This window comes from Pithys albifrons, chromosome 2, assembly GCF_047495875.1.
Source record: "Pithys albifrons albifrons isolate INPA30051 chromosome 2, PitAlb_v1, whole genome shotgun sequence".
Lineage (NCBI taxonomy): Eukaryota > Metazoa > Chordata > Aves > Passeriformes > Thamnophilidae > Pithys > Pithys albifrons.
The window spans coordinates 90,983,049-91,005,483 of NC_092459.1; the positions used below are offsets into that span (position 1 = coordinate 90,983,049).

At 37.1% G+C, this 22,435-nt stretch overlaps 1 protein-coding gene across 5 annotated transcripts in view; it reads right to left on the reverse strand.

Annotated features, from left to right (window-relative positions):
* Nucleotides 1–22,435, reverse strand: part of PLEKHH2 (pleckstrin homology, MyTH4 and FERM domain containing H2) — a 54,478-nt gene extending 32,043 nt beyond the window's left edge. Inside the window, exons 1-7 of one of the 5 annotated variants that reach the window (XM_071577451.1) lie at nucleotides 22,322–22,435; nucleotides 17,879–18,008; nucleotides 4,116–4,178; nucleotides 2,960–3,109; nucleotides 2,429–2,512; nucleotides 889–970; nucleotides 241–423 (exon numbers count right to left, since the gene is read on the reverse strand). In XM_071577451.1, the coding sequence (XP_071433552.1) occupies nucleotides 241–423; nucleotides 889–970; nucleotides 2,429–2,512; nucleotides 2,960–3,109; nucleotides 4,116–4,178; nucleotides 17,879–18,008; nucleotides 22,322–22,401 (772 nt within the window). In that variant the 5' untranslated portion in view covers nucleotides 22,402–22,435. Of the gene's footprint in view, nucleotides 1–240; nucleotides 424–888; nucleotides 971–2,428; nucleotides 2,513–2,959; nucleotides 3,110–4,115; nucleotides 4,179–17,878; nucleotides 18,009–19,994; nucleotides 20,016–22,321 lie in introns of those variants that run through there. The other 4 variants (XM_071577458.1, XM_071577467.1, XM_071577475.1 and 1 more) reach the window with 4 other exon arrangements.

The following is a 22,435-nucleotide window of genomic DNA, read 5'->3' on the forward strand; positions in this document are numbered from 1 at the left end:
TCTTCCCTTCACAACCAAAGCACCCATCAGCCATTTGTGCTAGCAAATAATGTATCAGTAGTATTACAAAGACTGTAGTGCTCAAGAGGGTTTCTTCCCAGTAATAGAAGAGTAGCACTGAAGAATGAGAGAGTACAGTTAGGCACTTTGAAAACAGCTGGTTTAGATATACTGTCATAGTTGTTGATTTCAGTTTTCCACTTTTTTTGGAATAAAATGGCAGGATTGGTGACAAGGTACCTAGCATGTTTTTGCCTTCATTGTAGTCTGACTCTTTAGATGAAGACTTGCTTATTTCTTCAAACTTAGGAGATGGTTGAGGACTTCTTGCTCTATTTGAAAAGCATCCAAAAGTCAAACTGCTTAGTCGCTGGCACTCTCCAGGTTTTTGTGTTGAAGTAACAGATTTCTTGCCAGTAGCTTCTGAAGAATAGCAATTCAGAAATCTTGTGTTAAAGGGATACAACAAGCTATGCTACTGCTTTCTTGACTCTGCAGTGTAAAGTTGGAGGTTTTTTAAGGTAACTAAAATTTAGAAAAAAAGGTAATTCCTTAACAGTGCTAAGACCACCTGTGCTATGAAGGAGTGAAAGCAAAGGTCTGTCATTAATCCAGTAAAATCTTACTACTTTCAGAACTTCTTGACTTACGCAGATACCTGTTCACCCAACAAAAAACAGTTGTGGCTTGACTGCGTGTCTTTTGAATGAAAAATAAATTATTCCTTCTTAACACCTTCACGTACAGTCACTCTACTGTCAATTTATAGTACATGAAATCTTTGTGTTTTCACAGAATTATTTTCAGTCATGGAGATGCACAAATTAACAGGGAATAGAAAGAAGTATGCCAGATAGAGAGATGTTTTAAAAAAATTGGTACATTTACCTTGCAGTTTAGATTGTACTGTTTTCATCTCTTTGGTTTGCTTTTGGTTGATCAAGCGAAGGTTCTGATTTTCCACCTCTAACTAAAAGCATACAAATGTAATCTCATCCATCAGTGAAACAATTTTTAAAGTCATTACATTGTTTAGATTTTCTCTGAATTTCTGCCTATTTCAGGATAGAACTAGTTCATATAGTAACCTCCTCTCTGCTACTGCTCTTAATGCCAGTTTAGGCATTTGTTTATTCTGAACAATGAAATTCTCTGCAATGATTATTTGCTCAACTTCTGTTAAAATGATTCCCACAATCAAGCAGACCCACTCCTGCTTTAAAAATCCTTAATAAATAAAAAAAAATCTGCATTGGCATTTTTAATAAAAGCAGAGGGCTAGAATTACAAACTTCTGTGCCACTTGGCAAACCCAAGAGCAAGCAGAGGAATTAGAGGGAATGATGGTTTTAATGCCTCCTACCACCCCACAGCAAAAATTAAAAAGAAATACAATGGGTGACAAGAAACTTTTTATAGAACAAAAGTTGTTTTACAGGAAGAAAAAACCAACAACCCATTGCTGCAGGCCACTGCTGGGAGGTAAAAGATGTTGATTGCAACTCCTGCTCCAGATTAGGCAGAGACTTGAATCTGACTATCCCCTATGACACAGAGGAGAACCACCTATTCCACTTCCCTCTGAGTGACACTTAGTCACATATGTGAACCTAGCTTGAGATTCTCCATGTTACAAACTAAGTAAACAGTTTGAGTCATACTTGATTTTGTCCCAACTTTTTTGAGGTAATTTTATCTAAATTTAATCGTATTTTTATTAAATTATTTCAAAAACTCTCCTCACAGGCTAAGAGCAAATGTTACTTCTAGTTTCTTACTTTAAAAATAATTTAATTCTTTTTCAACTGGAGTGACTATAACTTTGAGCTAAAAACAGCAGAGTAGGATTTTAACTTTTATGGCCAACTTTATATTCCACACACATGGAGGAGAAAGCACAACTACACATCAAAACTGGCAGCCTTATGCAGGGCAAAGACATGGTTATCTCAGACACAGCAGAGACAAGAGGGAGACAACAGGTCTCTGGAGTCTACAGCCAGTGTCTCTGAAACTATTCATGACTATGAGTACTGAGGGCATTGTGAAATAAAAAATGATCCAATCCTTTTTTCTGCCAGGCTCCAGCAGAGCTGGTCCGATTTCTGGAGATTATTCACACTTTAGGCATCTGCTTGAGCAAGCTCAGTTTGCCAGCTAAACTCTCTCAATTAGTGGAGGAGCTGACCTTCCAGAGAGCAGTTCTGGGCCCTTTCTCCATAAAGAGGACCCAGACATGCTCCCTGTGCTCTTGTTTTAATTTTTCCTCTTTCAAGCAAATAACTATATAGGTCGATGAAATTGAGAAGCTTTGTTTTTTATTTTTTTTTTTTACTATGGCACAAAGGCCTCTAACAGCCCAAAAGACTAAGGGATATCTAGTCACACCATTATATTTTCTGTGTAAGTATTGTAGCAAGAGTTATACCTCATGAAGTTTGACTGTCACCCATTCTTTTATTTTAGCTGCTTTTTCTTCTATGATTTTTGCTTCTTGCAGTCTCATTTGCTTCTGGAAAAAATTGACATAATTTTCACTGAGTAATATAGTCTGCCTGAGTAGTATCTTCAGATAAAAATCCTAAGATTGCTTGAAGTAATTCAAAATCCTGGGCAATACGCAAAATCACAGTGGGGATTTTAAAAAAATAAGGAATAGAACCTTCACAGAGGCTACTGTTCCTCTTTCCTCTAGGAAAAATGAAAATTCTGCAGGGGAGACAGTGAAGAGAAAGAACATCTTTCCCCTCTTAAAAGTTAGATGTTCTTTCAAAGGAAGCCAGAGCATAATTTGCAAGCAAAAAACATTATTCAAATTATATATTTGTCATGGGAACCTCTTAAACAACAGAAATAATGCTAAACTCTCCTGTCCTCAGTTGATCTTAATTTTTATTTTCCTTTTGTATAACTGAGAAGCAAATTGATATTCCTCTTTTGTAACACCATTATTTCTAACCTGTTCCTCAAGCTGTTTCTCCAATTTTTGTATTATGTCATTTTTATCTTGTATCAGGATCTCCAGATCTTGACATCTCTTATACAGCCTGGTTTCTGATTCAGTTGTTTGAACATTTGCTGCTTTTAATTTTTCTTCCATGACCTGCACCTATTTGGAAAGTCAAATATAAAAGTTTAAGAAACATAATACTCCAAGTCAAAGTTAATAATCAGAACAGATAGTTAAAATTGCTTCCACACTTAAGATTCAAGATAACCCTGCGAAGTTTTGAAGCCTATTTGAGAAGAAATCCCACAGTTCACTGTGTCTCCCCAACAGGACTGGCAAAACACTGAAAGACCTTATACAGATTTGTTACTACCTCTAAGAGGCTTCTAGTTTTGTAACACCTCCTTTTAGAAATGCCAATATGAGAAGAGTGCAATTTATCTACAGGGAGCTGTAGTTAGGTTTGATAAAAAATGTTTTAATAAAAAATTGCACACTGTAAAAAACCCCAGCAGGTTATCAGTAGCATCCTAAAAAATGGCTTAGAAGTACTTGGCTTGCATTCAGGAATGTTTTCTAACTCCAAATTAGTACATGAACATTTTTAGTCCTATAAATTTCTGTTTCTATCTGTCTAACACTATGAAAAAGGTTTCGGTAATACCAGAGATACATTCACAAAATGTCTACAGTAGCTGTATCTGCCATTTGAAATCAGAAAGCAACTTTGGTTAAATATTTAGCCATGATCTCATTCTTCAGATGATGTAATTTTCTACAAGAGGAACAAACAACATAGAATAGTCCTATTTTGAGAATGTATTGGAGAGCCTCATTTTATTTTCTTACAGATTTCTAAAACAGGTCACTGTTTCCTCTCCCTTTTGTTTCCAGGTGCATCACATATCAAAAAATCAAGATGCATCAATGAAGCAGCTCTTTACCTGTATCTATTTTTGATTTGTGATGTTAGCTTTGACTTTATTGATCTGAACTGGATAGTGAGCAAAGAAAGCTGTTAGAACATTACTGGTAGGACAAACCAATAGATGTAAAAGAAACTGTCTTTTCCCTTTTGAGAAGTACTTCAGAAAAATAGCAATTTTCCGGATTTCACTTCATGCACACAGTACTACACACAGGAGATATTTTGCAATACATATACCTGCTGAAAAGCTCTCTCTGCTTGACGGTCAGCATCTATAACTTGTTTCTCAAGCTGCTGCATCTGTAGATATATAAAAACATACAGTAAAAAGGCCATGCCTTCTGCCCGTTGCCAGAAAAAGGTATTTTCATGGTCTGTTTTGAAAAAGGGAAGTACAGGTTGTGGGCAGGAGCATAAAAATAGAATAAACAGTGTATTGGACTGGAAAAAGAATTCATCATCATGGCTGTATTAAAACACTGTGAATACTCTTCTACAGAAAAAAAAAGAAAACCAAGTTTTCTCCATAGTATAATTTTGTGGCTGCTACATGACATACTCTTTTTTTTCCCCCTGCTTCCAAGAGTAGAAGTTGCTTTGTCAACAGCCCTGAAATACTCCTCATGCAGGCCCAGAGTCTTAGAAAGCACTAAGCTCCTTTATGTCCTTCCAAAACTGGCATGAGGAAAGGGTAGTTAGCACATTATACAATTTGGATGCTAATTCTTCTGAAGCTGATGAATTCAGTTTTTTGGACAAATATGCTACAAGGCAGATAGACTGCAATGCCACACTTCTCCATGCTCTGCATGAAAGAAGGTAGGATGTGGAAGGGTCACAGTGGACTCATGTGGTCCACAGTAGAAACGGATGAAGATAGGGACTGGTGTGACATGGAGGAGTTCAGGTCACCTCTGAGTGGTGGGAGACCCCGATCTGTTACTTCATAATGATGTCTAATGAATCACAGGCTCAAGTTTTGCCCAGGTCCTTGGAAAACCCCTGCATTTTACTTTATTTATTTTGAAGGCTTTCCTAACAATATGGAACAGAAGAGGCCAGAAAGATATACTTTGTTTACATTTTGTTGTTTTGTTAAGAGCTCTCTAATCTGATTTTGGTGACTTTTTAAAAACGTAAACTGTGGTTTGAAGTGACACTTTGAAGTACATAAGATATTCATGACTTAAGGACTTACAGGTTCTCAGGAGAGACCCCACTAAGACCTCAGTTCATCTGAAGAGGATGAAACATCAAATTAACACTGGGATATTCATATTCGGCTTGAAAATTGTTCATAGAAAAGCATATGATACAAATGATGCAAATGAAAACCATTTATTCCGTCTCCAGTTTACTGCATGGTTTTAAAATAAGTTTCATCCTGTCCTGCTTTTACTTGATTTCTGGCATCTTTCAGTTTCTTTTTCACTCTCCATCTCTTTTTTTCTCTTGCCAATTATGTTGTCAATCACATGAAACTTTTAGCACCTCATCCAGATAAAGACACAGAGTCATCATATTATATCGATCAGTAACTGAAAATGGAGAAAATGGGTTTTCACTAACATAAAAAAATGCTGTGACTGACCATCTAGTACTTTCTCCTACAATACAAAAATCTAAACTCTACATCACAATGCCACAACACACCACTGATACAAGAGCAACAAACATTTCACAATCCACATGGTTATGGTCGGTCCCTGGTGAGTTGTTTTGCAGGAACACTTCTAAGGATATGATCTTCCCAGTCATTCATGGGCAGATGGACAGGGAGATAAGTTTTCTTTGTTCCTCTCTGGCCACATGTATTTAATTTTGTATTTATATGACCTCATACGGAGATTTTAATTTCTGGAATTTTGAGTTCTAAGGTTTTTTCTTAATCTGTTTTTTTCTGGTTTTACATTCAAATAGAAGTGTTGTTTCCAAGATTCACTTTTAATACACATTTTCAGACATTTTTTAGTGACTTGATTCAGAAATCGAGGTTATTTCTGAATATATGGTCAGCTAACATTCTACTGTAGTAAAAGCTCTATGCTAAACTGCTCTAGTAGAACTGCTGCTATTATATCAACAGTGAACTAATATTCTATAATATTATGACTCAATGCTCTAGAATATTTTGATGAAAACTCCTTCTGATATTTGTAATGTGAAGTTCACTGCTGATGAGTAGCAAGTTGTTCATCAGCCTTCACAGGCAAACAACTTGTAAACATAACTGGTAATTAATTTATGTTCCAAAAGTAGGAGTAATTTCAGCTGTTAGGTAGTACCAGAAACCTGACAAATTTAATAAATGGAACTAAAACCTGAAAATGTTGCTTGCCAAGTTCACTCTGCTGCCACTGCAGCTCAACTCCAATTCAACTGAAATCTGAAAACAACTAGTCTCTCCAGCAGTATCTTAATAATCATGAGCCCTTGTCCAAGCATTAAGCAGTAGGGCTGCTCTTGTTTGAGTTCTGCATAATACAGTTTGAGTTCTGGATAATGCAGTGCACTAAAGACTTAGGTTCATTCCATGTTTGTGCACAAACTGCACAGTGCACCTCTTGCTAGGAATATTTACTGTTGCACAGGACCAGAACTGTAATAGTAGGTTCATGTAGACTACTGGGACAAAGAAGTTGATTTGAATAAAGCTGTTGCTAAGATGAATGTAAAGCTAGGAGCCAAAGGAGCTGAGAGAACTACTAAGATCATTCAGAGATTAAAAATGGAAGAACAAGGTTCTTATTAAACAGGTAACTATTTCAAGAAAGTGTGATAGGAAGCTTTGTGTTGTCTCACCATAGGGATACATCAATCAGCTTCCGGGCAACAACTAAATGTGAGATTTTATTTGCAAAATTTCTAACAGGTCTTCAATTTACTTTAGAAAACTCCTGCTTATAGAAAGCCTTCTCTATTATTCAGCAAGAATAGAATACCATAGTTACCAAACATTGACATTTCTACTAAAATTAAATTGGCCAGCATTTCAATAATTTGATGCTACCTAATATTTACTGAGTGCTGATTTTCCCTTATTTAGAGTTTAGATAGATTTATTTTTCAGAGTCTACAGTAATAATAATGAAACTTAAAAAATATTTTTTTCCATTTGCATAAATAATCTCTAAACAATCCACAAAATGGTTTTGCTTAAAAAAATTAGATTTACATCTATACTCTGACTGCTTTGCTTCTTTGTAGGTCTGTGAAGTTAAGCAGAAAAAAATCATTGCTTTAGGATATCAAACTTTGAGGCCTATCAAACTTTTTGGACAAAAGACTGGAACTAGTTCCAAAAGAAGGATTTCCTTTCACAAACAAAACCTAACCTGAAACCTTCTTAAAATTAGTGATGAATTTAATCACAATGATCACAGCATTACTGAGAGAGAGATGAGAGGTGACTACATGTGACTGGGTCAATAGCTAATTGTTTAAATCAAGTTCTGCTTTGAACTCATCATGAATGAAATGCAGGGATAAATCCTCTACTCAGTGACTATGAAGACAATTTCAGACCATGGATTGATAGCTTAAGATCCTCAAATTAAAAAAACAACTTGAACTCACAATGGAAGTGGCAGGTAACAGCTGTCATATCCCCAGTTACAGGCAAAGGTCAATGTGCTCTATGGATGCAGGCTACATTGTGAATCTTGATGACCAACTCTGACTTTATACAGAGCATGATTCAAAAAACAGAAGGGTCTGTTGAATTATACCTCTGTCTCACCAACTTCTTCCTAGATACATTTGTGCAAACTGCCAGCACTGCTAGATCAAAATGTTATGTATGATCTGATAGGTTAGACATTGTTTGAACTACAGTCTGTAAAGGATCAACAGACAAAGTTGGCTTCCCAGGAGAAATATGGAGGGCCATCATGCCATTTATTACATTTGGCAACTGCAGTGTATTTAAGCTTAATTTTCTATCATGTCTTGAATGAGGTAACTTTAAATAATGCCCCAGTTCAACAAACTGCTTGTATGAAATATTCTTGTCACTCACATCAGATTGGCAAAGGTTCTTTGTGAAATTTATTAAGATTTAGAGATGTCCTGTCATAATCTGTGCTGGTTTTGATTTTACAGTCTTAAATATAATTAATAAATGTTTTAGGCCCATGAACAAAAAATATATGCATGCTGACTAAAGAACAGTATCAACACAGAACAGGCTGCTACTTTAACCTGCACTTTCTCCTTCCCTCTTCAGGTGAAAAATCCTCTTAGAATTTCCAGGAAAATGCATTAGTGCATGCTGCATCCATTACTTAAATTATAGCAAACAGTATCTATTGTTAGAAACAGATTTGTTTTCAAACTTACTATGGAAATAGCCACTCTACATCTGACATTCATCAAACTGAGCTATTTTTATTCAAACAATGAACAGAGAAATGCCACATGTGAATAAATACTGAATCCTTTGAAGGAACATGACAGCAATAAAAACAAGAGGTGTACTGCCTTGGAGGTCTGGGCATTGAGCACAACACACTTACTAGGAATTTTATACAATACAAATACAAATCATACAGTGATTCTTGAAATCACCAAAGGGTTTAAACTCAAAAATCATCACACAGATTTCAAAAATACTCCCTTTGCATGCATATATGTGTATATATACTTTCGTCTATATATGTATACGGAGAGATAACTGTTCCTGTAGTGTTCATTAGAAGAGAAATCACAGCACTAAAATGCTAATTTTCCTGTTATTTGAAGTAGTTAATAATTTCAAAGGAAATATTTTATTATAAAAATAAAAACTGATGCAATTTGTTCATTTTTGAAATCTGAAAGATGTATGTTATGTATAGGAACAACCCCCTAGTATTTTATCCAACTCAACTTCCAACATAACCATTTGTCCCATTCACGTTTGAAGTTTACACTAAAATCAGTGCATAAAACAATGTCTCCCTAGTTTTCAATATTATAAACAGTTGTATCACATAGACTTTTTTGAATTTTAAAAAAATAAATATAGGAAAAAATGCAACCATTAACAAACAAAAAGTATCACTTCTCTTTTCAAAGCATGCTGATAATAACTCAAAGTTTTCAAAAATGAAAAATGAATTAAAATCTAATGTTTCTGAAGCAGAAATACAGTTTGTCTATTGATGAACTTCCCCTGATTTGAGAATGGCATGTTTAGAGTCTGTTTATTTATCTTGCATTTCAAATTTTCAATTCTTATTGTGTGAAAAGAAAGCACCCAAACCATCTGTGGTTGGAAAATAATGTTTCACATAAAAACAAAAAGGGTACTAAATCTGTCCATTTTTACATTCAGTGACCTACCAGTCCTCATACCACACAGAACTTACCAAAACCAAAGAAACATGAGTCTTTGGTTGCTTCTATAAATAAACAAGTAGGAGAAGCAATTGAGGGCTAAAAACACACCTACAACTGTCTTTCAAAGGGGGAAGCAGATATAAACAGTGATGAATAAATATAGGCTGGAAATTAGAAGAATCTCATTTTTCACATTGAGTAAGAAAGATTTTAGAACTGCCTTCTAATAGAAGCTATGAAGGCAAAAGATTTGTGGGGATTTTTGTATGATGACTGGTAAGTTTATAAGTGATTTAAAGAATATGCCTGTCAGCTATTCCAGAGCACAGCACATGACCAAGATTTCCCCTTTTGATTCTATATTCCTATATTTATTCCTATATTAGACACAAATATTGCAAGAAATCTCTGCATTTCTGTAAGAAAAGTCATTACGCCATAAAAGCAAGTAATCTGCTTGTCAGTGGCTTTGACAACCACTAGTTTTTGTGGTTTAAAATATGTTATGCCCTATCTATACATACATAAAGCCTTGCATGCATTTGTCAGTTAAAAGCAATAGTAAAACCGTTTTAGAACCATGACTTTGTATGAAAAGGTCTCTCTTCTGGTGGTTTAGTTTAGGAAAATACAGTTATATTCCTCCTACTTCTGTAATTCATTTATTACAAAGCTGACTGGGTATGTTCCATCCGTATTTTCAAACACTAGTCCTTCTGTCTTGACATTACTATTCTATTTATTATGTATTTTCCATAAAGGCAGTGCTAAACCTTTATTAACTACAACAAACTTCATAATATGACCTTCCTAATTAAGACATATAGATGAAACACCCAAAATGCAAAAATGTAAAATAAATACACCAATATTTCACAGGAAAAATAAACAAGAAGGTAGTTTGTAAAGGAGGAATGAGCACAAGCCTTAAGGAAGGAAGAAACACTTAGTTCTTTACTGGTTGTTTTTTTTATCCCAAAGGAAATACAGTAATTAGAAACACTTATCTTTAACAGAACAGCTTTACATTTTAACTAATTAATAGAAACCTTTTTTGTCACATATATCTAGGAAATGATACTTCAGACCACCTATATTTATAAAATGAAATACACCTTCAGTGGAAAATGAAATTTGGTATTTTGGCACAACAGCTTTTCCCTAGAACAAGATGAAAGTTGTAAAAGTATTACTCAGTTTTTTACTCATCAAAATGAAGAATTGCTGTCTGAACTTAATCTCCTGTTTGCCCTAGAATGCCCCAAAGAGGCTAGTGCCAAAGGCTGAGTCTCCACAGGGCTCAAATGTTCCTTATGCTGCTCACAGATCATGCATGGCGAATTTTCCTGCCTATTTCACTGGTTTGCAGTATATGAAATTTTACCATTTGTTCTTATTTCCTACATGAAATAAAATCTTTAGATGAAAGGCTTAGTTTTCTGGCTTAAATCCCAAAAGCTACATGCTCACAACCTGGCAGTTTGCAAGTTGCCACTTTTCAGTGCACTCCCATGTTTCTTGTTGTCCCAAATTCTCCATTTTTAATACCAAGTGTGCTGGTTTAAAGGTAAACCGGCAGGGGAAATGAACCCAACTCAAAAAGAGATTACAAGTCAGAGTTACAATTTCACGAAAAGATTACAATAAATACAGTGATACAGATAAAAATTGGTTTTAACCCACAAACCCCAGATGTATAGCCCAGCAGCCTGGGGCACGAGCAGAATGGTGTTCATTTGCCCCTGTGCTGAGTGCCACGTGCTCCCCCGAGTACAAAACAGAGGGAAAAACCTGTTGATGAGAATGATGGTTGCAGTCTGGTCAAGAGTGGCAGTTACAGTCCTATTGAGGTTCTGGTCCTCCTCTGGATCCAATGAATGGTACCAGAAGTCCTCAAAACCAAGATTATATATGCTCAGGTTCAGGTGGGAATGCCCAGCACCTCCCCCAGGGCAGGGAGTTCCACAATGGGTGCTTTACTCTATGAATCATGGGATATTTTTGGAGTCTTTGATGGCCCATTAGCTGACATGACCCCTCAGGCTGGGTGTGAAGGTGATAATGACTCCCTGGAGGGGAGTTATCACAGCTGAGTCATTGGTGTGAAGACAGAAACACTCCTCTGTTTCCCAGAGTTGTTTAAGACCCGCCTTGTAGCCTGAGGTGTCAGGTGTGCCCTGGGCAGCTGCTGCAAACGATCCATTATTAACTGTCCATCAGAAATGACTAAGAGGGTGTAGAATACACAATTTTGGTTACACCCACATAGTGATAAACTGGTCCTGGCCACTGTAACTAGGACACCAAGTAAAAAGCAAAAAGCTACAATTCTTCACATGAATGAAGCAGTGCCAAGTATTCCTCTGCAAATTTGCCATCTAACCAACTCCTCTTTCTCTGCCACACTAGTATATGGAGTATCAAAACAATTTGATTATTTGGTGATTTATTTATATGTATGTATGTGTACAAACACACCTATGTAGACATATATACTCCTCCTGCTTCTTCTGCAGATGGCTAATAGTTCTGCAGTTTTCATGTGCAGAATCACAACCCCATACACTTCTAACTCCAGCAAGTTCTGGCACTGCTCTTTTAGTTAAGCAAAAGGCACTTCTTAACTGCAAGTCTCTCTTAACTCTAATTTTTAGCAGTTCAACTCATTCCGATGAACTGTGCTTAGCACAAAAGCCTTTCCTTGGAACAAAATGAAACCTGTATTTACTGTTTCCAAAATGATCAGACTCAAAACGTCTATAATCCTCCATGATGAGACCAGTATTACAGCTGAGTTAAATTTTACTTCTTTCAAGTACTTTTCAATATTTAAACATGATATTAAGAATTGTTTAGCTCAAAAGATCTTCTTAGCAATCATTAAATGGGTGAAAAGGACATATGAAAAAACCAACCCTATCTCAGTTGCGTTCATTGTAGTAAAATGAATGATTTCTTCTGGAAACTATATAAATTAAAAATATAGAACAGAAAAGCCCAAGGAAGGAACTCTTCCAGAACTGGTAGTCTAGGAAAGCTGCCAGACTTAAAAAAGTTAAATTCAGCAGTGGGATTTGGGAGGCAGCATAGTGGAGAATTGAGCAGCATGTAATGTTGGCTGAGTAACTGTGTTTTTCCCAGTGTCACTCAAAGGACTTTCCTAAGCCTGCTAAAACAGCAGTAATGTTCACTCTTTCTGGCTGTCATCTTTTCCAACTCAGATCTTGTCCTGATAGTTATAATGCAGAGAAAGAGTCAAATACAAATTAGGTAGACCAGCACTCTAGCACAAACAGATGTTACCCTAACATTCAAAGCCTTGCAAGAAGTGGAGAGAGTTTAGCAAGAGGAAAGAAGCACTTTGGCAGGCAAAGAAAAAAGAAGTCTCATATAGTGCTTAAAATGAAAAAGATAAACGTATCAGGAGCTGCTTGTTGATCTGCCTTGTTGTGCATTGATCATTGTTCTGCAATTGTGGAAATTCTATACCTGTTTCACTGAATTGTGACTTCTGATTAGAGCCACAACATGAATGTCCATCTGAAACAGGGGGCCTTTTTTCTGTGCCACTGCCTGAGAGGTGATAGCTTAAGAATCAAAGGTACCACCCACTGACATTTTACAAATTGAAAACCTGACTGAAACTGAATTTATTCATGAAATTAAAAGGTATAGGACACTTAGGAAACAGATGTTGAGGGAGCAGGGGATTCCAGAAATATATGTAAGGCTGCATATTGCAGTTTAAAGACAAGACAACAAATATTTAAAGCCTGAAAATACTCGTCAAGGAAATGAAAATTAAATGGGTAATTCCTAAGAGCAAAAAGAGTTCTCACCATGAAAAATGGAGAAAAAAATATCTTGTAGCTCCTAAAAATGAAATGCTAAACATTAGATTGGCTAAAGATCTGCCGACTATCGCAGCTTCCATAACTTTCAGAAACTTCCCATCTCAGATGGGCTGGAATAGAACTGATGCCCTTGCCTCTGTGCCACCCAAGGGAAGATAAGAATCCTCTGGCCTCACAGCAAGGGCTGTGCTCTTCATGCCATTACCCAGCCAGGCCTCTACAAGAACAGCTAATTTATTGCTTCCTGAGTTCTTTTTTTTTTTCATCTTCAGCCTCCTTAGAATTTAGTCTTAAGACGTACAAAACCACAAAACCTACACTGTTATAAAAAGGCATAGTATAAACTTAATAATAGAGGAAGGATAAAAATGAAAATATAAGAAAAATGTGTAGGTATTAAAAAGGTGTTAACATATCTAAGGCTCTACCCATATAAATTTGTTTTTTAACTTTCCTTGCTTTCTCTTGTATCTTCTTAATTGCATCTGATTTTATTTTCCATGATGAGAAGTCTTAAGAGCAATGAAATACTGAAAAATAACCTTATTTGAGTAATTTCAGTTAAAAGGTACATTGCTCTCTTTTAGTTTACCCTTCATAATCTTTTGAATGGAAATATTCAGTGTGCTTTTTTTACAAGTTTCATATTGGCAATCACTGCATAAGTCAAACGTTACAGACTTTTCCTCTGGAAATATTAAACATGAAATTGTCATGCCAGAGATAACAAAATATACTGCATCTGCCTCATTTTCAGTGACAAATGACATACCACAAATAGGACTGTGAAATGAGTAAAAATACTGTGGGAGCTGGATTTAGCTGTTGGTTTGTAAGACAAAGTCTGAAATGTGTTATGCTTTTGAACATCTAGGAAATAGTATTCAGTCTAAAAGTTGGTTATCATTCAGTTTTTATAAACTATACAGAAAGTATAAACATTATTGCATTTGTCATGTACACGCTCCATTGTCAGCTGAGCATGTATAAGGAGAATATTCAACTGGAAGGTTAAAAGCAAACAAATCAATATACGTATGAAAATAATTCTCTCTCATAATCATTTATATTTGTTGAAAATAACTTAAAGCATAACATAAGGAAGGAAACACTGAAGGAAACAAACTTGGGAGACATTCATGAGAATGGTGAGTATTACTGGACAGCCCATAATGCAACATTTGGGTTAGTGCCATATTCAGTCCTTACAGGGTCTCATGAAAAAGAAATTCAGTGGAGGCTGCCCAAGTGGGAATTTAACACAGCTATGTAGTTTTCCTACTAAAAGGAATTTTAGCAGTAGGAAGAACATTAACTTTACACCTGATGTTGCACACATATTTTAAGTGAAAAATGCACTTACTATGAAAAGAATGAAGGTCACCAACTTTTCCTACAACTTGAAATGCCAGCTGGAAGCTTAACTTTCAGTAGAATACTGTAATCTTCTATTCAACAAAGTCGTTTTTTTAGTAAACTCTTCATATACATAAGACTCAAGCTGCATTCAAATAAAGGCTTCTGCTTAAAACTCAGTTCCACAGCCATCCTAAATTTGGCCTACTAGGATACTTTCTACATCATTCCTTAAATTCCTGTAAAGACCTCTCCCACTTACAGCAGCAGCTTCTGCTTAAAACTCCAACAAGGTCTCTTTCTTTGCATGTTAGATTTATAAATATACTCTTTACTTGGCAAAATGCAAAAAATATTAAAAACTCCAACAAATAAACAACAGTGAATGGATTAAGTTTTCTGAAAACACTCTGTATTCCCTTGCTTCTCTCTCTTCTTCTCCCCAAGCTCACTAAAAAATTTAAGCTCTGGTAGACTGCTGAAACACATTTACAATGCAAATTTCTCAAAGTTCTCAGCCACTAAGGTTCAAGGATGAGTACTTGCTAAACTTACAGAACACAGTAAATAGTTTTTCTAACATCTATTAGAATAATATACTCAAGATTTTGCATGTTGACTGTTCATTTATTTGCAGGGGAAATATCAAATAACAACTTTGCAAAGGTATTTGATTTCTAGTGTCTAAGAAAAGTACTTCAATTAATCCACAGTCTGAATACATTTGCAGAAGCACATGGGTCACAGACACAGATATTGGAAATGGATAGATTCAAGTAATCCCTTACTTAAGTCTGATTTTAGATTAAGTTATAGAACAAATATAAGGGGAAAAACCCAATGGCAGTTTCTGACAAGTCATACACACAGTGTATAATAGGATGAAAACTTCTCTTCCTGATTCACTGTCTTGGAGAGATACCTCTCAAACACACACCAAGAAGGAAGGCTAGAGAATTATCACCAATTCATTTCTCTTACCTTCCTGTAGATACTACCTGTTTTGTCACAATATCATTCTTACTCTTTTCTAAAACAATTACATAGTATAATACCCACAGGGTTTTACGTCTATCATGCCACAGTACTGTGATTTCTGTTGCTGTTTTGAAGTGGAATGCTGTCTGGTGCTATTGTTCAGTGGTTTAGTACACATTTCATAGCAGAGATGTTTGTAAACAAAACCACAAATAAAGGCCTGTGCTAATCAAAGTAAGAGTGAGAATTATTTGAGTGCTTTGCCAATTTGTCTCGTTCTGTAACAGGTAACAAATAGGTACTAGAAAGTACCTATAAAGGCTGAAATCAGCTGTATTATTCTTTGTCATTAATATCAGGATGATCATCAAGTACTGGCCAATCTTCATTATTCACTTTGCTATTTCCCAAATATGTTTGTGAGTAACAATCCCATGCAGTTTAATTTCAAACTACTGTAAGTCTTTCTTTCTTTTAACAAATACTGAGAATCGTTTGCAAAATTTCCAAAAAATATGTGTTACAAAATAACTGGATTATTGGCAAACAAAACCAACACACAAATACGTATAAAGAATTTAGTGCTCCTTTTGAACATGGTTGGTTTTGAATTCTTCAAGATTGCTATCTTTGCACATGAATATCATTCAATTTGGTTGAGGTCTAACCAGTCTTTGATGCATATCCCAACTGAACTCCAGTTGATGAGTGAAAATTCATACTAAAAAGTCAAAGTGACAAAGTGAGGAGAAGGATCATTTTTCAGGAAGTCTGTTAATGCTCTTCTCTGGAGAGTAATATATTGAATTATCCCAACTGAATACTTGTTGGACCTGTGGTTTCAGCAGAAAATGTTTCTCCCATTTGTAGTATCTGTATACACTTGACTTTTTCTAAAAGTTCTGAGAAAGATAAGACAAAGTAAAACAAGAGGCAGTAACATGACAAGTGCTTAAGATTTTTTACTATTTTGGAGTCATTTGCTCTCAGTGCTTTGTTTCAGGCACTGTGCTGAAGACTTGTGATTTCATCCCCCGTTTTCTGTTTGTTTGGGTTTTTTAAATGCTAATAGTTGAAATTATATGACTATGCATATATTTCTGTTAAGGGGATATTTCTAGCAGTTAACAGCCTGTAAATGCAAACTGTAAAGGAATAAAGTGAAAAGTCAAATAGAAAGCATTCAAATTTCTATATTTTTTCCTTTAAACTCAGTTTTGTGAACTGCTGTTCATGAATCTTAACTTTTTGGTTGCCAAAACTATATTCAGCAGCAGCCACACAAAACATGGTAGTTTTGGGGACTGGAAGGTTCCCCAAAAAGTCATGTAGACTATTTAGCCACTTGACTTCCATTCCTAATCTCTAAATGCAGTGATCCAAATGGGGTAAAGAGACAGAACAGCTCCGATTGTGCAAGCACCCAATAATCTTGTGGAGTGGTACAGCAGCCAGTATTGTACTCTTTGATGGATGTTCTCCTCTGAGTAACTTATTACCTTATCCATAAGCCTTCCTAACTGGAATGAAAGATAAAAGTAGCATTCCTTTTTTTTTTTTTAATTCCTAAATGAAATTTCAAGGGATGGCTTTTGAACAGCTCATTGTTCTTTCAAAACTTAATATTCTGCAATGTCTCTTCAATTAGAGTTTGCTATAAGAAAAAATACAGGTTTGGGCAAACAATTTAGTGTTTTCAACTACATTGCTTTTTAAAAGCAGTATTTTTAGTCAAGCCAAAGCACTACTATTTGGAGTACTAACTGTAAAAATACCATTTCAGTGGAATTTGATGTGATTAAACATTTTTATTAAAAATTATTTTATATTGCTGTTAATTTTCTTGCCTACTTAGCAAAGTCTAATCCAGAAAGTACTAAATTTCTTTATTAATTTTTTCCCATCTCACATTGAGGATTTGTGCCTTCATAGAATAGATAAAGCCATGAACAGACAACGGTTGACTGTTGGGATACACATACTTGAATATGCCAAGTGAAATGGTTCACTATTGGAAAATACATATTTTTAAAATATTCTTCAATTTAAATGATTTTCAACTTCCTGGGTCCCCAGACTTAGGTGATGAGCCATAGTTGGAGATGCCTTATTATAGGAAAATAAAATCTGGTAAATTATATGATTTAGTAAGGAAACTGGGGAAAATAATACTTCTGGATTTTCTCCATGAGAATTTCTGTGTCTTAAACCACATGTTGCAGAAGTCATTACTGGATACATATTTTTCTCTGCAGGAGAGTTGCCCGTGTGGTCTTATTTGAAAATGAACATTTCTTGCAGGCAATTTTGATGTATGAAATTCTTTCATAGCATTAAAACATACCTATTTTCCTTATATTTTGTTTTTAAATGCTATTTTTCCTCTTCTGAAAAAATCTTGGTACTTGTAATCTCAAACCATGACATGTGACCAACTCCAATCTTAAAGTAAAATAATTTATAGAGCATTAAAATTCATACCACGAGACCCACCTTTTCTGCTAACAATTCTCTGATCTTGCTTGCTTGGAGACGAAATTTCATTAACTGTGACTCCAAAGTTAAACATCTTTCCTTCCAGTTTACAGTACCTTCTGGCTCTGAAAGTTCAGCCATATTTATGCTAGAAAAAGAAAGGGACAAAAATCTCCACGTCAAATTGAGTATGTATTTAATGTCTGACTTTTTTTAAATATACATACTAACCTATTTTATATAAATCTCAAGAATGTGTCCAAATTTTGTACATGTACAGTTTCATAAAACTTACTAAAAATACACTACTTTACAAAGGCCTTAATCATAACTATCAAATTCTGACATCTGTGTTGCTAATACATAGTTTTATCATATTTTAATTCTCCAATTTTTGGGGGCTGCAGTTAGTTTTCCTTGATAAGCAGAGACACAGCACAGATTTTAATCTTCAGTTATTGTATATATCCAAAAGGCTTGCAGAGAACTGAGTTTTGCTTAGAAAATGCCTTTCATAGGTGTAACTGTCTCTGTATGTTAGTAGAACATTTGGTTTTACATGAGTTCAATGTTTGGCAGATGACTCTTTTAAAAGTATTTTAAAATTCTTATGCTTAATCAAATTGCCTTTAAAATTTAATCTCCTTAATGAGATGCAAAGGGGAGTGTCTGGTTCTAAATGTAAAGGCAGGTGAGCAAATGGTCCCTAATGGACTCCCCCCCCCCCGAAAAACAAACCCTTTACATTAGCTGTTGCAGATCTCAGGACATCCTGGTTCATGCATGTTTCAGTTTCAAGTCTGTGCTTTTATCCCCATTTTACTGCTCATGCCTTCTGGAAATTAATCTCAGTGCCCTTCTGGACAAGCAGTACCGGAAAAATTATTCAGGATGAGAGCTGAGTCTGAGAAGCCAAGAAAATCATCTGTGTGCAAGCAGAAGGACTGGGCTCTGTTATATTCCAAGTATTTGTACACAGTTTAATAAAGAGTAAGTGGAAGGCTGAATGTAACCATTCAGTCCAAAAAGTTTCCTTGCTAAGTAAAGGCCCTGGCCTTTGTAGGGCTTTGAACACTTAGGTTTAGCTTTGAAAATGAAGCCTGAATAGCTCCTAAGTATCCAATTTATCTCAAAAATAACAAACAGATATAAACCCACCATTCAGTGGAAGGCAGCTGGAAGCTAACAACAAAGCAAAAACTATGGGTCAGAAGGTTATACTGCATGTTTGTCACCTATGCTATGAACAGTGAGGCACTGACAAGGAAAGGCAAGTAGCCACTCTTTCCAGTGTGATGAAGGCTGACATAGAAAAATCATGCATAATATAGCTCTCCACAAGTCTTGCCACAGTTAAGACTAATAAATAACATGTTGGAGAGTCCCCCTCCCCATGACTACTCCAGTCCTTCAGAAGTCTAGGTTCAAGCACTTCTGTTCCTCCCAGTGCTGGAGGAGGCAGCCCTGGCTGAAATCCCTCAGCTGGAGCTGGACCTATGCATTTATCTTTTACACTGCTTCTGACAACAAGAAGAAAAAAGGAAAAGGCAAAGCATCGCAAGACAGATCAAAGTCATCAGCGGGGTTGTAAAAAGTCCTTCACTTTGCTACAGTAATACTTTCTAGTTCTCTTCTCCATTTCCCATGTCTCACATTACTCTCAAGTTCATCATAGCTCAACAGGTGATAAACTGGCCCAAAACCTTCTTTCCTTTTACATACTCTAGTTTCCTTGTTTTGTTTTTTTTTTTTCATTTCATATCTTAAGGTAAAAGCAAAATTAAGAAAGAAAAACTGAATAAAGTTTGTCAGTTTTTCACCACAATCACTTGTCTGAAAATAACCGCTCCATTCTTGGCTCTGTCTTCGTCTTGGTCCTGCCAAGCCAGAGGTTACAACCATCCCTATTCAGGAATCTCCCATTCAGAAATCCCCACAGAATTATTAGGATTTAAGCACGTTATTAAAATAGTTTCCTGAGTTCATCTTACAACACCTGAATTCTAAACTTTAAGCAGACAAACATGTCAACTTCGAGGTGACCAAGACACCTATGACGTCTTTTACCATTTCCCCCGCACCTTTTAAGCTTGGCAGAAAATTCCCTGGACTGTCAGGGAAGCAAGCTGCTCACCGTGGTCCTGTCCTTACTCTGTGCTCTTGTCACCTTATGCAGAATCCTCCCATTCAAGGAGGGAAGGGGGCACCTCGAAAGGGCAGCTTCTCCTACTTTGCAGAGGGAAAAAGAAAGTTCAGCTGCAGGGTGATCTGGGCAGACAGCCTGGACTCTGCTCTCCTAAGTAATGGGTGGCAATTTACTATTAGACTGTCTATGTAGCTATATAAGAAAGAAATGGATGCAGCCAACATCTGGTTAACAGTGGGATATTTCAGTGTTTGTGGTAGTGAAAACCCAAATGGATCAAGTAATGAAAGAATTTTTGCTTTTTTGGTAGGGCACAATATCACAGGGTGGAGTTAAAAATGTTTGTCTTTCAACAGACAAAACATTTGAGTAGATGGATTTCTGGCAGTGAACAGTGTGTCCAGCCAAGTAGTTTCTCAATGTCCAAGCTAATTAATATTCCACTCTATAAACATTACAGATAAAAAGATTGAAAATAACCCTTTTTATTGAGGGTTGTTTGCTAGAGATTGTAATAATTTGCTTCGTATTTTCCAAGAAGCCAATGGGTTCTGGAAATATTTACAGGCACATAATACACTGTTTACAATTGCAGAGTGAATGATCTTACTTAGAATCAATGACTTCCTGTTTCTTGTCTGATTCCCCAAGGGAGGAAAAAAATGAGTTCATCTCTCTTGGCTTAATAGAGTACTCTGAATCAGCACTCAAACCTACAGAGAGTCCGCCCCTTCTTCCTGCTCCAGTTCCCACCGCAAAGCCCTCCGTTTCCCCTGAGCCTTTAAAAATTAAACCTTTAGAGAAGTAAACTAAAAAAGCACACATTAAAGCCTTAAGTTCTAATTATGTCATCAAAAATTAATTGAGACAAGTTTGACAAGTCTGGAAAGATTAAATGCGTCTTTTTCATTTTTTAAGTTTATAAACCTCTTTCTAGGCTTCAAGAAGTCAGAATGTCACATTCCCCCCCAAAAGGGATTGATATAATTTCCTCTTCTTTGCCATCTGCTTGGAAATTATCAAAATACATTTCAGGGGGAAGGAGGGAACAATGTTGTAGCTTTTTGAAGCATGTTAAAAAATTTACATATTCCTTATTACACTGTCAAGTGTTTTCCTCTGTTTCTAACAAAACAGTGTTTAGTTAACTAAATGCTTCATATTCTGTCCATATGTTCTGGATGTCCTCTCTCTGCTGGAGAAAGCTTGGTAAGTTTTTCTGTTTCGTTAGCAGTGTCCTTCACTATTCTAAAATGTTTGCCAGTCCAAATACATTTGTACTATAGCTCTCGAATTTCAGGTCCCTTTCTTCCCCCTTTTCATCAGCACTAACAAATATTTCTGGATCCATAAAGGTTGACCTGGAGAAGGGAAATGATGACACACAAAGTGGACCTGTTTAGGAATCAAGGAAGTCATTCTCAAGTTTGTTGCTGGCCAGGGCCCTTACTGACCTCCAAACACTGGTAACTTTATTTTCCATTTGACTCATTTTGCATAATTCTGTGTTCAGACAAACACAGAATTTCGGTAGCCTAAGCCGTTTAAAAAACTTCCTTCAAAATCTGATTTACAAACCCTTTTCTGCTGCTTCCTAGATATTGGTAAGTTTGTTCCCATGAAACAACACAGTCAGACAGGGCTGGGACTCCAGTCCCAGAGACAGACTCCGCAAACAACATTAAAGCACAGAAGATCATTTTATGTCCTTTGCCTGATAATAGCAATATTTAAGGTCGCAGCGTGACATCACACTTTGTACCAATGTTTAAGTTTTACATGACATTCCGAAAGCTGGAGGTGCAGGTATTTAAGAAGTATCTTAATTTTGCACATTTGTTTGGGAATTGTGTTCTTGCTCTCCTATTTTGGGGAAGACAGCAGGGATGCGGCAGCGGCACTGCCATCTAGGCGAGAGGAGCCTGGACCTTATGGGACCCACGCCGCGCTCCAACTCGGGAGTCCCGGGGTCACGGCCCGCCGCCCGCCGCGGTCCTGCCGCGACCCGGCACAGCACGGGGACCTGGCACAGAATCCCGCCGGTGCCACCCGGGGGGACCTGGCACAGCATCATCGCCGATGCCGTCCGGGGGCACCTGGCACAGCATCCCCGCCTGTACCGCCCGGGGGCACCCGGCACAGCATCCCGGCCGGTGCCGTCCGGGGGGACCTGGCACAGCATCCCCGCCTGTACCGCCCGGGGGGCGCCGCGCCGGCCGGCCGGCCCGCCGCGCCCCCGCCGCCGGGAGCGGCACCGCGCCGGGGACAGCCGTGCTCGCGAAGGGAGGGAAGGGGCAGCGAAAGGGAGGTCAAACCTGGCCGGCCGTGGCTCGCCGCGCCGGGCGCCGTCCGGGCTGTGGGCGCTGCCCGCGCCCCTCGGCGCCCGCCCCACCATCCCCGCGGCCAGCGGCGAGGCCGCCTGAGCGACG